This window comes from Stegodyphus dumicola, chromosome 12 (assembly GCF_044657685.1).
Source record: "Stegodyphus dumicola isolate Sdum_Otavi_A_Nest chromosome 12, ASM4465768v1".
Taxonomy (NCBI): Eukaryota; Metazoa; Arthropoda; class Arachnida; order Araneae; family Eresidae; genus Stegodyphus; species Stegodyphus dumicola.
In genome coordinates this window covers 89,857,339-89,872,342 of record NC_140779.1, presented here as the reverse complement: position 1 = coordinate 89,872,342, position 15,004 = coordinate 89,857,339, and the positions used below count along the sequence as shown (strand labels likewise).

General features: G+C 32.5%; 1 protein-coding gene across 3 annotated transcripts in view; it reads right to left on the bottom strand.

Annotated features, from left to right (window-relative positions):
- LOC118184126 (uncharacterized) overlaps positions 1-15,004 on the bottom strand; it is a 96,685-nt gene that overhangs the window by 38,958 nt on the left and 42,723 nt on the right. For all 3 annotated transcript variants that reach the window (XM_085806692.1, XM_085806689.1, XM_085806690.1), the window contains exons 4-5: positions 10,682-10,785; positions 5,490-5,711 (exon numbers count right to left, since the gene is read on the bottom strand). In XM_085806692.1, coding sequence (XP_085662818.1) covers positions 5,490-5,711; positions 10,682-10,785 — 326 coding nt within the window. The remainder of the gene's footprint in view (positions 1-5,489; positions 5,712-10,681; positions 10,786-15,004) is intronic.

Below are 15,004 nucleotides of genomic sequence, written 5' to 3'. Positions count from 1 at the left end.
ATATTTCGCTGTGTCCTTCGCGGAGAGGAAGTCACGGTTCCCCAGGGCGCCGCGGTGCGCAATTTGAAAATCATTACTTTAACCTATCTTATGGATTTTCTTTTCTTCTCTCTTTTGTTATCTTTTATTCTATTTCGTCTTATTCCTCTTCCTCTGAGCTCAATTTATTTCTTTCATAATATTCAAGTTAATACAAAACATAAACGAAAAGTACGTAAGATGTAAATGATGCTATTATGTTACGCGACTGATAAAATGATGATTAGGAGATAATCTAGCATTTTTAAGTTTACCACTTATAGAATTAGAATCTTTTAAGATTAACGATTTAATCTGCGAGTCTTAATTATCGATAGCTTCAGCTAGTCCCCGGTAGTCACTCAGATCGACTTCCTAGAACATTTTAGTTCAATTGCCAAAATTAAGTTGTTATTATTTTATTTAGGCAATTTATTGTTTTATAGTTTGCATATAAAATTATCGCTTATTTATGGAAATAGGCTTTTAAATTTGAATTTCACCACTGTGCTTGACCTATTCTAGGAAAAAAATGTTTTTAATTTGCACTTCTGCAGCTGAAGAAGACTCTTGCTGCTGCATCACTATGGAATATTACATAAATATGCATTTAGACTGACATGGAAATGTTATATATCTTTTATCTTCAATATATTTCTAAAGTGAAAAAGTTTGTAATGCAATTCTGTAAACGTATTTAATTTTTTTAATTAGATATATCATGAATTAAATGCCTTTTTGTTTAAATCAATCAAATTAAAAAGTGGAAGAATAATATTATTAAGAAGTTCATCTATTGCTTTTAAGTAATTTAGTTTGTTAATTAATAGCAGGCAGATTAAATATGAAAGAATCTTTAGTTTCCGGAATCGCAGAATTGTGATTACTTTTAAGTGTGTGTGTGTGTGTGTGTGTGATTATGGCAAAGCTTCGAGGGCTATCTGCCTAAGAGGAGGGATGCCTTCGTGGAGGACTTTCTAAGGGAAACTGGCTCGTATACACGTTACACATCGGGAAAACCACGATTACTTTTAAGAATTACGTTTTTCTGAAAGGAGACTCGAATGGAAAATGAAACAATACATTAAAGCGAAAAAATATATTTGAAAAGTGAAAAAATGTAATTTTTTCACTTTTCAAATGAAATAATGAAATAATAAATAGAAAAGAATAGAAAAAATGAAACATTGGGTCATTTACCATTGAGTTCAATGGGATTTGACGCGTTCGGATGTAAATATTTTGTAATTACGTCGTAAATATACATATAAATGTATATATTTTCTTTTTCTACAACACTTCATAGTCCTAAGTATATGAAAACAACATATTTTTAAACAACATTTCATTCTGAACGGAATTAAATGCTATACTTTTTACAGGACAGTTTTCTCAGAATGGTTTAATTTGAATGAAATATTTTCACAAGTTTTCGTTAATTACATTAGAAAAAAAATTAAGGTAATTCGATTTTATTCGGTTAAGGTACAAAAATTAAGATCAAAGTTTATTAAGTAATTCTTTAAAAATATTAAATGTTTTCAATCAGTATACCATGAATTAAATTCATTTTTATTTAACTAAATCAGATTCAAAAGTAAAGGGGAAAAAAAAAAAAAAAAAAAAAACATTTTTTTTTAAGAAATGCATTTATAGTTTTTAAATAGCCTTAATATGTTCATCAATAACAAGCGGATTAAATTTGAAAGATAAATAAATATCTTAAATTTTTCTGAATAGCAATAGAGTTGAATGAAAAGTTAAAATCACTTCGCAAAATCACGCATCAAGACTAATAGCCCTTTTGGGCTAAAAACTGATTAACATTGCCACATTTACCAAAAGAATAGAGTAATAAACCTAATTTGAAAAAAGGCATATAAAGGTTTAATTACAATTATTATTACTCGCTATTATTAAATTTGTGGGTTCTTCTTTTTCGGTTTCAATATACATTAATAATTTGACACGATAAATTATTTAGCATCAATATCATAATTTTGCTTTTTCTCGCGAGTTGCCCTTTATAAATATGAATAATTATTTTATCGATGATAATATAAATCAGTAAAAATGAATAACAAAAAATAGTGACGAACTTACCTACAACTCTTACTTAAGATCTAAGTGGCTATGGCCCACCAGCGGCCGAGCGGTAAAGTCGCTGAACACTGGTAGTTCGGTCCGAGGTTCGAATCCCGCGAACGGGCTGGCTGCATGGCGTTTTCGTGGTTTTCCCCATGTGTAACGTGTATACGAGCCAGTTTCCCTTAGAAAGTCCTCCACGAAAGGCATCCCTCCCTTTAGGCAGATAGCCCTTGAGGCTTTGCCATAATCACACACACACACACACACACACACAAAGTGGCTATGTTGTTTACTAAAACTGATCAACTATTATTAACATGGTTGTCTGGCGCATTTTGAAAAATTTAGCGATTTCTACTATACTAATTGTGAAAGTACCTTTAAATTTTGTTGCGCATTTTTAAAAATATGTGTTATATGCAGAAGTTTAATCTTGTATAAGTAAGTATAAAATACGAAGGGTGGTTTCAACTTTATTTTCCTATTTATTTCTCCCAGTTAAGTACTTGTAAAACTGTTTACAAGTAGAGTTTAGAAGTGAGGAGTAGGATTTTGTGAAAAAAAAATTTTAACAGTATGGAACGAAGAGAAATTTAACTTTTTATGAGTTTCATTTAAACAAAAATTCTGATAGTAAGATAATCACTATGCTTTAATTAATTGAATACAGAATTTCCATACCTTTATGCAAAATATTCGAATAAAAAACTTAAATAATCCTTTCACGGAGCAAACTACAAATACAACAAAAAAAAAAAAAAAAAATGTGTCTTATCGGAAGCGGAACTATGAATCATCAAAACCCAGCATTTTTTTTTTTTTTTTTTTTTTCATCTATTTCTTGAATTTGATGCAAAAATCTGAAATTTCCTACAATAAATTCTTTCCTGATCATCTTCGCGAATTTTGCATGTAAAAATAAGGAATTACTTAATTCATTAAAAATAATTATTATTTTATCATCTGTAATTTTAATTATAGAGAACCTTATAAAAAGTTTGATCTTATTTTTACAAAATAAAAGGTAGTGGAAATTCGGAGGAAAAACAGCAAAGAAAAAGGGTGTGGAATTTCAGTAGAAAAACAGGAGAATTTTGCATTGCATTATTATTTCGCGTTTTTTAACATGTGCTAATTCAATGTTGTCTTTAGCCTAAAATCATCTTTACTGCAAATATAAGATGTCTGCTTGCCTTCAGGCTTCTTTTGATAGTCATAATAAATTTCTCAGAATTTATGTATTATTTAATTCAGAATTTATGGGTTATGATATGTTGTTGTCTTATTTATATTGCATAGAACAATGATTGCCAGAGCCTACTCCAAAGAGAAGTTGGACTTCTATTTTTCACCCCCCCCCCAATTTTAAGGGAGCACTGAGGAGATCCGGTGGTCTCCCACCCCTCTCCCCTTCCACCAATTCCATGGAGGTAGGAAGTAAGATGGAGTTCCCTTAAACAAGTTTCTCCCGTAGCCTGCTCTGAAGCACCGGCGATCCCTACGTGGTGACCAAAACATTGGGTCATTTACCATTGAGTTCAATGGGATTTGACGCGTTCGGATGTAAATATTTTGTAATTACGTCGTAAATATACATATAAATGTATATATTTTCTTTTTCTACAACACTTCATAGTCCTAAGTATATGAAAACAACATATTTTTAAACAACATTTCATTCTGAACGGAATTAAATGCTATACTTTTCACAGGACAGTTTTCTCAGAATGGTTTAATTTGAATGAAATATTTTCACAAGTTTTCGTTAATTACATTAGAAAAAAAATTAAGGTAATTCGATTTTATTCGGTTAAGGTACAAAAATTAAGATCAAAGTTTATTGTATTATTAATATTAAAATTATGCATTATTTCTTTTCTATTTATAGAGCTTCTTCCTAAAATACTTTCTTAAATATGACATGATTTTTTGGCTTCTGAGGCATCTTTTAAATCGAAAAATGTAAGTCAATTTATAATTAATGCTCTGTTCGGTTCATTTTAAATTAGAGAATTATTAGGAATTGGCGAAATACTTTAAATAGTACTTGACTTTCTCTGAACATTTCTGAAAGGGAATAAAATAAGTTTTTTTTCTAAAGTATTATTTAAAATTTGTAACTGAGTTATTATAAAATGTAAGGGGAATAATTCTTTTAATTATACTTATCAGATTTTTTTTTACCCTTCATTTCAATAGTACATATTCCAAAACTCTTCATTACTTTCTTAAGTTCTCATAGCATTTGCTTTACAATACCTTTTAACAGATTGCTTTTCAATACGAACAATTCTTGCTTTAATAAATAGTTTTATAACGTATTTGTCAACAGAATTTCAATTTATGTTTACAAGTCAATATTAAGGTTATTATATATTTAGATAACATTTATAATCATTATAAATTAGATACATTTAATAATTAGATTTCTTCACAGTACTTTCACAGTTGTTTATAAGTGAATAAATTCTTCATTTCAAATACATTTATAAATAATTTAATGAATATTTTTTGTATTTTGTCAAAGGCAGATACATGCTTTTTGTAATAATATGCAACAATAATATATAGATGTGAAAAAAAATTGTTTTATTTAAAACATTTTGGCGTTTGGAAAATAAAATAAAAGTAGCGAATACTCTATCAAGGGTATCGAAAGACGTATACAATTTTAAATGTACCGTAAGGTATTTTTCATTCTTTAAGCATAACAGTTTTCTTAAAATCTATATTTTTGTAGTTCAACAGCTTAGAATTTTATAAAACAAATTCATAATCAAAATCGCGCTGTTGTTAGTTATCGAAAAATAACCAAGATGTGATTTTTGCGTAAATGTCACTAAACTATACAAATTGCTATTATCCCTCACAATATGAATGTTTCTTTTATGCGAAAGTGTCCCTTTTTCAATTTGTATGGAACTGTCGTGTGTCGAAATACTATCAGAACCGTGTCAAGCGAGCTTCTGAATGTAAACAAAGAACACCCCATCTGGTGACCCAAGCTTCAAAGTAGTGCTTCACTTCTAGTGCCGACTGGCCCCTCCTTCTTTTCCTACCTCCATGACCAATTCACGCGAGAGGACTTTCGGCTCGCCGAATATTTAGAGTGCCGCCATGCCGCACCGACACTTTACATTTACAAACATCCATGTCTTCTCCGGGATACGAACACGGGCCCTTCGGTACCTTATTAGGCTCCCCCAACCATTATACAGTCTGGGCGATATGTGTTATGATGAAAGGATAAAATTACAGTTAAGCAAGGAAGGATTTATCAAGGAACGGATGTTATTTATATAAAAATAAAAGTAACATTAATAGCTACAGTTTATCTTATATAGTAAGCATAAAATTACATGTCTCATTTAAGTAACTCTTACCTACAAGGTTCCTGACTGTGAGTGTTGATTTTTGCACACAGGCCATTTCAAGATATTTCACTGCTCTGTTGTACACTTCTACGTCTACATGGGGTTTCCTTGTCCATATGGCCCCCAAAAGGCCTGCTGCATGGCATACTTCTTTCTCATAATGAACATGGTGCATGCAGGTATAAATGACTGCTATACTCTCGTAATCGGTGAAAAGTACACGAATGGTTTCTAAAATTGATGAAAACTATATTTTATTAGCATAGTAAAAATGAAAGTTTTATTACTAAACATTTAAAAAACAGTACAGTAATATAATTTCGACAGTACTATTCATGAATACTTTGCTATATTTAAAGAAAAAGTACCAGAAGATATGGAAGAAACCATTCACTATTTATATGGTAATGAATCTTTTTTAAAATACAGGGTGATTATAATTAAAGTTTATGTTTCAAAACGCTATAAAAAAAGAACCACTGATAAAAATGATGTGAAATTTGAAAGGAATGTTATTGAAAAAGGCGGAAAGCATATGGCAGAAGAAAAAAAATAGTTTCAAAAGTTAGCAACAGATGGCGCTGTAAGCGGCAGAATCATGAGGAGAAACGAGAAATGATTCGTAAAACAATGGCTAAGGTGGAAGTTACACATTAAAACGCATTGACAAATTAGAATTGTTGAATAATTTTATTTGCATGACTGTACATATCACATCGAAACGGACAAATCGGTTTCAAGAGTTTTGCGGCGACATACCGCATAAGAACCATTCATCAAAGAAGTTCGGAACTGTCGCGAGACTGGCGCAAAACATGTTCAATATGGCGTCCACCGTTGTGTGCAACAAGTTGAAAGTGACAAACAGCATGTTCCACAACGGATCGCAGTGTCTCCGAGGTGATGTTCAGAATGTGTTGCGAAATGCGTGCCTTTAATTCCGCTAAATTTGCAATTGGAGCACGGAACACAACATCCTTCAGATACTCTCACAGCCAGAAATCACACGGAGTAAGATCAGGCGATCGAAATGGCCAGGATGTAGGGAAATGACGGCTGATAATTCGAGCATTTCCGAAATGGCGCCTCAGCAGCTGTTTCACGGGATGTGCAATGTGCGGAGGAGCGCCATCTTGCATAAAAATGATTTCATCCACACATCCATGCTGTTGCAGACCTGGAATCACGTGGTTGCACAAAAGAGACGCATACCTCTGACCAGGGACGGTTGCGGGAACAGGACCGGAAGCACCCGTTTGCTCGAAAAAATATGGTTGTAGGATGAATGATGCCGTAAAGCCACACCATACTGTGACCTTTTCAGGATGAAGTGGTACGGGGTGCGTTGCCAGTGGATTTTCTGTTGCCCATATTCGACAATTCTGGGTATTCACGTATCCTGTCAGATGGAAATGGGCTTCATCTGTCCACAAAAGTTTCCACGGCCATTCATTATCCACTTCCATGCGAGCCAGGAATTCTAACGCAAACGTCTCCCTAGCTGTCAGGTCAGACGGAAGCAACTCCTGCACATGGCCAATTTTGTACGGATAGCATTGCAAAATGTTTCGCACAATTTTCAGTACTGTGATCATAGGCCTGTCCAATGTTCGGACAATTCCTCGTGCACTGCACGGTTGCACACCACCGGCCGACCCCTCCTGTAATGCTGTGGCCACTTCTTCAACTACCGTCGAATGCACTCGTTTTCTCCCTCTACCAGATTGCACATCAAACGAACTTGTCGTTTCGAATTTTTGCATCATTTTCTTTAGACCTACGACACTCATTGGACTAACGCCTTCTTTTATACCCTTCAGTGTCCTGAATTTTTGCAGAGCTACTCTTGACAATCATCATTCTTGTAATACAGCTTTACGAGCAGAGCGCGGTCCTGCAGTGAAACACCCATGGCGAACGTCTGAGACGCGAAATGAGGAACAGCCTGGTACCTGGTGGCTTTATAACACTGAAATTTAACTAACATTTTAATTTAAGTCTTCTTTCGCTTGCAGCGCCATCTGTTGCTAACTTTTGAAACTAAATTTTTTCTTCTGCCATACGCTTTCCGCCTTCTTCAATAACATTCCTTTCAAATTTGACGTCATTTTCATGAGTGGTTCTTTTTTTATAGCGGTTTGAAACTTAAACTTTAATTATAATCACCCTGTATAATGCACGACGTACTGTCGAAATATGCGAAATTGAATTGCGATTGGGACTAATGTTTTTCACTCATTTGATAGATAATTATGATTTACTTAAAATTTCATTCTTATTTAGAGTACTAGTATCCTATTATGTTTCATTTAAAACTGAATATCAAATTTAATCAAATCGCTAACTATAAACTAACCGTAAACTCACTTATTACAAAACGAATAGCTGAATATTCATAAGCTTTCAAACAGAGCAAAACTGCTTACAAAAAAATATGTTATCTTAAAGCTAAGATATCCTTTAAATTTTCGGTATTACCTCCGGAATAATTCAAATTTTCAATAGAAAATATTCATATGTTTATGCTCTTTTTATTATAATTCGTATGTGTAATGGTTTGAAGAATGTAATTGTAAATATATATGTGTAACAGAAAGCGTATTTTTAAGGGAACGTTGTAAACATCTAGTAATGTAATAAAAATTCTGTATGATGACAAAAATCAGTGTTGCGACGGGAACTCGCAAAACTGTCTACCCTGCCGGCAAAACTGTCTACCCTGCCGGCAAAACTGGAAGGAATAATATGGAACGGTTTCGAGTACGAATGAATATAATGCTGAAACTTCAAAAGCTATCATTTACATTTTATTTCGCATTTCTTTCGCAATATCAAGCATGCATTTGTATTGCTAATTCTTTGAACTACGCTCATGTTCAAAGTTACCCTTAAATGCATGAAATCAAGAATTTCTTAGAAACTGTGTTTCAGATCTATAATTTTATGAGTAGAGTGATGTGTAATATCATAACACATAACTATGAAGAAAAGAAACAGCACTGCTTAAGATATAAAATTTTAATATGAAATGGCAATAGTATATTACAAGGAACGTTAAAAAAAAACTAACTCAGAAAAATATAAGGCTTATGTATTTAATACTAGAACGTGGTCTCCCGTGTACACATATCACAAAATTTTTTCATGCTTGCGATAACGATGTTAAGCTTCGTTTGTGAAATTAAGTTCCCTCCGTCCAGCAATACGGTCTTTAAAGCATTTACATTTCTAGAAGAAGTATGTCTCTTCTAGAAAAAACTACTTTCTAGTTACTAGACTACTTTTCCAAGTTAGTCCCATAAATTTTCTGTCAGATTAAGATCACGAGATTTTGATAACCATGGCATTCGCTCAATGTCTTCACACTCAAGGAATTTGTCAAGGAATCAAGGTTCTCTACTCCTTTGAATGTCACGGTATTTCAGGGAATCGAGTTTTGTTCGATGTGGAAGAGGTGTATTGTCCATAAATAAAAAGTCAGATCCATAAGCACCTTTGAAAAATCTTAGACAAAGTTCTAAGACCGCATACCAGATATCTGTGGTCTGTCGCAGGTCCTTTGTTAAAAACGTATAGGGGCGTAGATTTCGCGTTCTGATTCTCTCCAGATGTAAACACTATTAGAATTAGATGTTAAACTAAACTATGACTCACTAGTAAAGGGAACATGGGACCACTGGTGTTCTCTCCAGTTCTGATGTCTTTTGGATCAACGAAAGCAATTCCTCTTTTGTTATGAAGACTTTAAAACATACATCCTTGGATTCTTGGCATAAAGGTTTTCCTGTTTCTTATGACTTCTGTATGCAGTTTTCCGTGATACAGCAGTTTCAATAGTGACTGCTAGCTGTTAATATAACTGCCGCGCAGTAAAATTCCTGTTACGACGTGTGGCTATTTCCAGTTATTAATCTTGAAAAGCAGTTGGTATTCATTTACCACCTTATCCGGGCCTTCTTACAACAGTTCCAAAGTTCTGATATCGTCTCTAGAGCGTAGAGACTGTCTTGAAATATTTACACATTTTACCGCCCTGCTTCTAAACAGCCGATTATTCGCCATTTCATAGATACTGCCAAACGATACTTTAGAGGCACAAAAAACCGTTTTGAGTCCTTACATTTTGAAATCAAATACCGTACTGCAGAAACTCTCACATTTTCATTTTGTGAAAAGCTCGATTCATCGTTAGATGACATAACTCCTTGATTTGCATACTAGAAATTGCTTGATCATTTTTGGTTTGATAAGGCTAATAAGGCTTGTCTTTCACACATTCCCTGTAAAAATGGATTACATCGATTGGATATTTCATGGAATATAATTATTTTTAGGTATGTAAAGTTAAGTTTGGGCTGAACAATAAATAGACAACCTTTATAATTCCTTATATTTGGTCTAATTTTGCATTTGGAATTTTCACAATAAATCCACGATGGTTTAATTAATTTGTAAAGGAAACCGAGGGGCAAAACATTCTCAACCATCAACTGAGATAATGGTTATGCGACTCAACAGAAAATATTATTTGAAGCCTTTTAGTCTGTTCTAGAGGTTCATCTCACAATTGCGATACCGATGTGCATTCGCAAATGACGCAATCAGGAGACTCCCTATTTTAAATCCAATTTCTTGGTCTTCTGGTTAATCTCCGAGTTTCCTAGATTTTTATTTTATAAAACATTTTTAAAATTTCAAGGTCGTTTTATATGCTAGGCAACTTATATTCGAGCAGTATGGTTTTACATTTTTGTCCGGTACAAATATTATCTCTTCCTGATTAACTTCTAAAATATTTCTTGTTCATGCTCCTAAAAAAAGAATTAATATTACTGTTTTCATGCAAAACACGAAAAATATCCGCAGATATTCGAATTCAAAAAATTCTCTGAATTTCGATTGAAAATTTTAGAAGGACTTAATGGCTTGTAATATTTGTTCGAAACTGTGTTACAAAGTATTATTTTTCATTTTAAATATACGCCATTATTTATTTCTTTGCACATCAGAAATAAGAATCTACAATCAAGATATATTTTCGTTTCTTTCTTTTAATTTTTTTCGTTTCTCATGAATGAATAATAAGATTTTCTAATTATTACCAACAAAAATTACAAGAAGTCCAAATCTAACATATTTCTGATAAGATGATATAAAATTTTATGATTATCACAGAAATATTACTGAAAATATCTACATACCATCAACGTGTGTAGTATATGTCTGATATCTCAAATTAAGCATTCCTGGAGGTGATTTTGCTGGAAATATTTTCCCTCGGATTGGCCGGATACAGTGCTTATTACTAAAAGTAGAATTCTCTAATTAATGTTACATTTTTAATAGCATTGATGTTAAACACGACAGTACAATTAATTCGTTAATTTGCTAACTGTTACCTAACTTTAATAATAACTTAGCAACTAACTTTGGCATAAATTTTAAATGAAACTAACCTTTTTGCCTTATACGATACATTCGTATATTATACTATCCATTACAAGTGACTTTGTATAATTCCATAAATTCTAGAATATTAATAATAAATGATTAACAATATAATAACTAAGTAAAAGATTGTGTATTGCTATTGCTTACGATTTTGAAACTTCAGTTTTCGTTCAATACTTAAATTCTAGGATGTGCTTTCTAAAATGAACTTTATATTGACTAACTTTATATTGACTCTGATTTGAGGAAAGTGTTTAGTATATTTATGAGAAAGATATTCTTTTGAAATGTCTAAGAAGATATTTCTGTAATCAAAGTCAGTCTCAGACCTTATTCTACTTAATTTTAATGTTAGCTTTTTTCTCTTATATTTCCTATATATACGTATTCCGACTGACTTCAATTTTAGCGTGAAATATAACTCAGTTTGAAAATATTATATGTATAAGGGAGAGTTAAAATAACACGCGGAATAACAATTGTTGGAGATGATGATGATGATGATGATGATGATGATGTCGTGTCTATGACAAAGTGCAATTATATAGCTCCGAAGCTGACAAAGACAGCTTTTGCAACCTCGGCAGCTCTATCAGTATAAAGTAGGTCCACTGGGTCTTCAATGCCGATGCTAAACAGTCTGGCCTGGATTGCTGGGCAGCTGAAGATGTGATGGCGAGACAGTGGGATGTCATCTGGGCAATGAGGACAAATGTTGGTGTAACTACGGTGTCCGTCTGCAGAAATCCTCATCCCTTTTAAGTGATTTGTCCTAAGTCTGGCTATGATAGTCGATATGGCTCTGTCACAGTTCAATTCCGGGATGGAGTTTACTTTAACTTGACCGATTAGTCTTTGGCTGGCAACTGCATTGGCATCAATTGTTGGAGATGTTAAGGCAAAATGGATCGACGTAATATTCTTAAATTTGCAGGACTAGTTTCGAATGTTTAAATATAGAAACTTCTTCAATATTTAAACCTTCTGTTACGAATTATGTACACAGATGGATAATTTAGGTGAAACTATATGTGAAATTGTTGTATTTTTCTGTATAATATAACATGAAAAGTTTGCGAAAAACGATGCTCTGCCGGAAAAATAGAAAACAGGGGCAAGTCTATTTAACATGAAGTAAATGGCAATCTCCAAACTGGCAACGGTTTGAGCTACTAATTTTTGTCGCCAAATTTGGCTAGAAATCGCGAAACGTCGTCAAACTTGGCGACCATTTGATGACATTTGGGTCCGGTTCCTGTACAACTGTAGCGGCTGGGAGAAAACTATATAAGACTAGAGATAGCATCAGTTTCTCAGCTGTTAATTGTTAGTTCAGCGTGGTTCGGAGTATTGAGATATTTCCGTATTAGCTTCGCTCTTCAGATGCACTTTGCATTGAGTTGTGCTTAACGTCCTTAGTAGTTTGAAGTGTAATTACTGATTGTACTCTGTGATATTATGAAGAGCAGTACGAATGTTTTTGTGGAAAATTACAGAACTGTGAAATGTTTCTTTTGGTAAAATAAATTTTATCAAGCTATAAACAGTTCTGCCTGTCTTCAATCTATTGCGAACCCGTACTCAAGCCACATTTCGAAACTAATCCTGAAAATTTATGAATATTACACTGATTATTTGTGCCTTCACACCACCAATAATTATATGTAAAATTTATGTATGTTACTTATTATATAACGCCAAGTTTCTATATTTTTGAAAGACATTACAGTTACAAGTAAAAGGTTTCAACAAAATATTGCTAACATAATCAAAGATTGGTGCATTATTAGAAAATGTCTTAAATTTTACATATCTAACTATACCATTAACTTCAATGTTTTATGCACTAAAATCTTCTGTATTAAAATATATTTCACGTAAAGTGATTTGGTTATAATTTTAAAAAGCATAGAAGGTACTGTAGAAAAATACTTGTATTTAAAAAAATGTCTATTGTATTTTCATACAAGCACTTGGAACAAAACTAAATCAGATGAATCTTTATATATATATATATATATATATATATAATTTCGTACACTGATATTCCTTTTTATGATTTTACCAAGAGAAGAATGGATTATCAATGGTCATTTGAAAATTTCCGACATAAAATATGACATAAATTTTAGAAATGTTACAACGCAATGCTAAAAATTAAAAAAATAATAGAGATATGAATGATAGGAGTGCATGAAAAAAATTTTCCAATGTTAATGAAAACAAGGTTAAAGGTTTTCACAGTTATAACAATGTTAAGGCAGAAATGTTTAGTACTTTCTATTCTTCTTTCTTTCTGTACATGCTGTCTTCAAGAAAAATGAATAAGCTTCGCATTCTGAATTAATCAGATATATAGATAGATGTTTCTGGCTATTTTAAGCTTGCAGCACAAGTGTCAGATAACAAGCAATGTTGAGATAAGTTCTCCAAGTACTTATTACTTGCTACTTTGGCCTATGACTGCATACTGCATCTTGCTTATGTCTATGGAGTAAAGTTAAAAAGGTACCAGAAATTTGAACTTATAATCCAGCCATCAATGAGCAGTATTTTTTGGTAACCTGTAAGTTAAGGAAGACTAAGTGTGGTCTTTAGAGAGTATGTCAGCAAGAAAGTTTTTTATTGTTGAAGAAACTTGGTAGCTTGTAACTAAATTAATTCAGTAAATTACTGAAGTGTGCTTATTTTTGTACGTGCTTGCTTTTTGAGAGGCACTTTGATCAGGGTAATAACAAGAGAAGTTAAGTAACCAATTTTTAACTAACTCCACAATCGGAATTTGTTCATGCAAACGAAAATTCTTTCTTTTGTTCAATTTTTCTGTGACATCCCATTTAAGTCTTTCCTACTTCAGGCTTTCTGGAGATAGCATCGAAAATCGTACCACTTTACGTTTTCCCTTTCCCTCTGCAAGTGTCTAAAGAGAAAGCACCAACTCGACGCGGTAAGAAAATTCCCATTTCAGCCTTTTGATTCAGGATCACAAACAGTCCCGAAAATGTGATCAAATTTTATGTGAATGTGAAAAATATCACAATAACTCCCTGTCGCTTAAACATCACCTTCAAATAATATTTTTGAAAAATATTAAGGTTCTCTGGGGATGATATTATTAAAACAGAAAACATAAATTTTTCTGTTTGATTAAAATTTTGTATTGTTATTTACACATATATTTCTGAACAATAATAGCGGGTGAAATATTTTAAGAATACTACACCTTAAACGAAAGCGAAAAAGGACAATTTCTTAGGATTGGGTTATTATTAAATAAGATTTAAAAAATACAGTTGTTACAAAGATTTATGAAATCGATGCTGCTTTATCAGTTTCTAATCAAACAGATTCATTATTTCATTTTCTCATAATTCCTATTTTTATTCTCTTTTAAAAATATGTATTTCATCACAGAGCGTACTGAGACATAAGTACAGAAATAAATCTCTCACAAATAGATTTCTGTATACACATAGCTCTATACATTGCTCTGCACATGTCCAAACGGAGTTAATATATCTACATGGTATTCAAATACAGTCTATGTTTGCCTTTCCAGTTAAAATATGTTGTCTTCGTTCACTTTAAAATACTTTCCTTTTTCGAATTTCTTTACTTCAATAATTTATTTCGAATTTTTAAAATATGCAAATCTATTAATAAATATATATTGTTTATGAAGTTCTGCTTATAAAGCATATCTGTCTATCTATGATTTGAAATCTTGCCTCGTTTAATGAAGAACACTGCGGGATAAACCTCTAAAGGAAGCTTCTAAAGCATATAGTGAAAAGATTTTCACGTTAATAAACATTCGATCGCCAGGAAGCACAAGCGATTTATACTAAGTTAGTGAAACCAGTTTTGTAAGCACACGATATAATTTTAAGCTACTGCACACATTATCTTTTTTATAACAATTTATTTAAAAAAATGAATTATTCCATTATGTGAAAGAAGGCTTAAATGGCACGAATTTAGATGCTTTTACCCAGAACACATGCAGAAGGAAAGAAAATATCCGAAGTGTCACGATTTTATTTGCCATCTCCAGAAAGCCTGAAGTGGGAAAA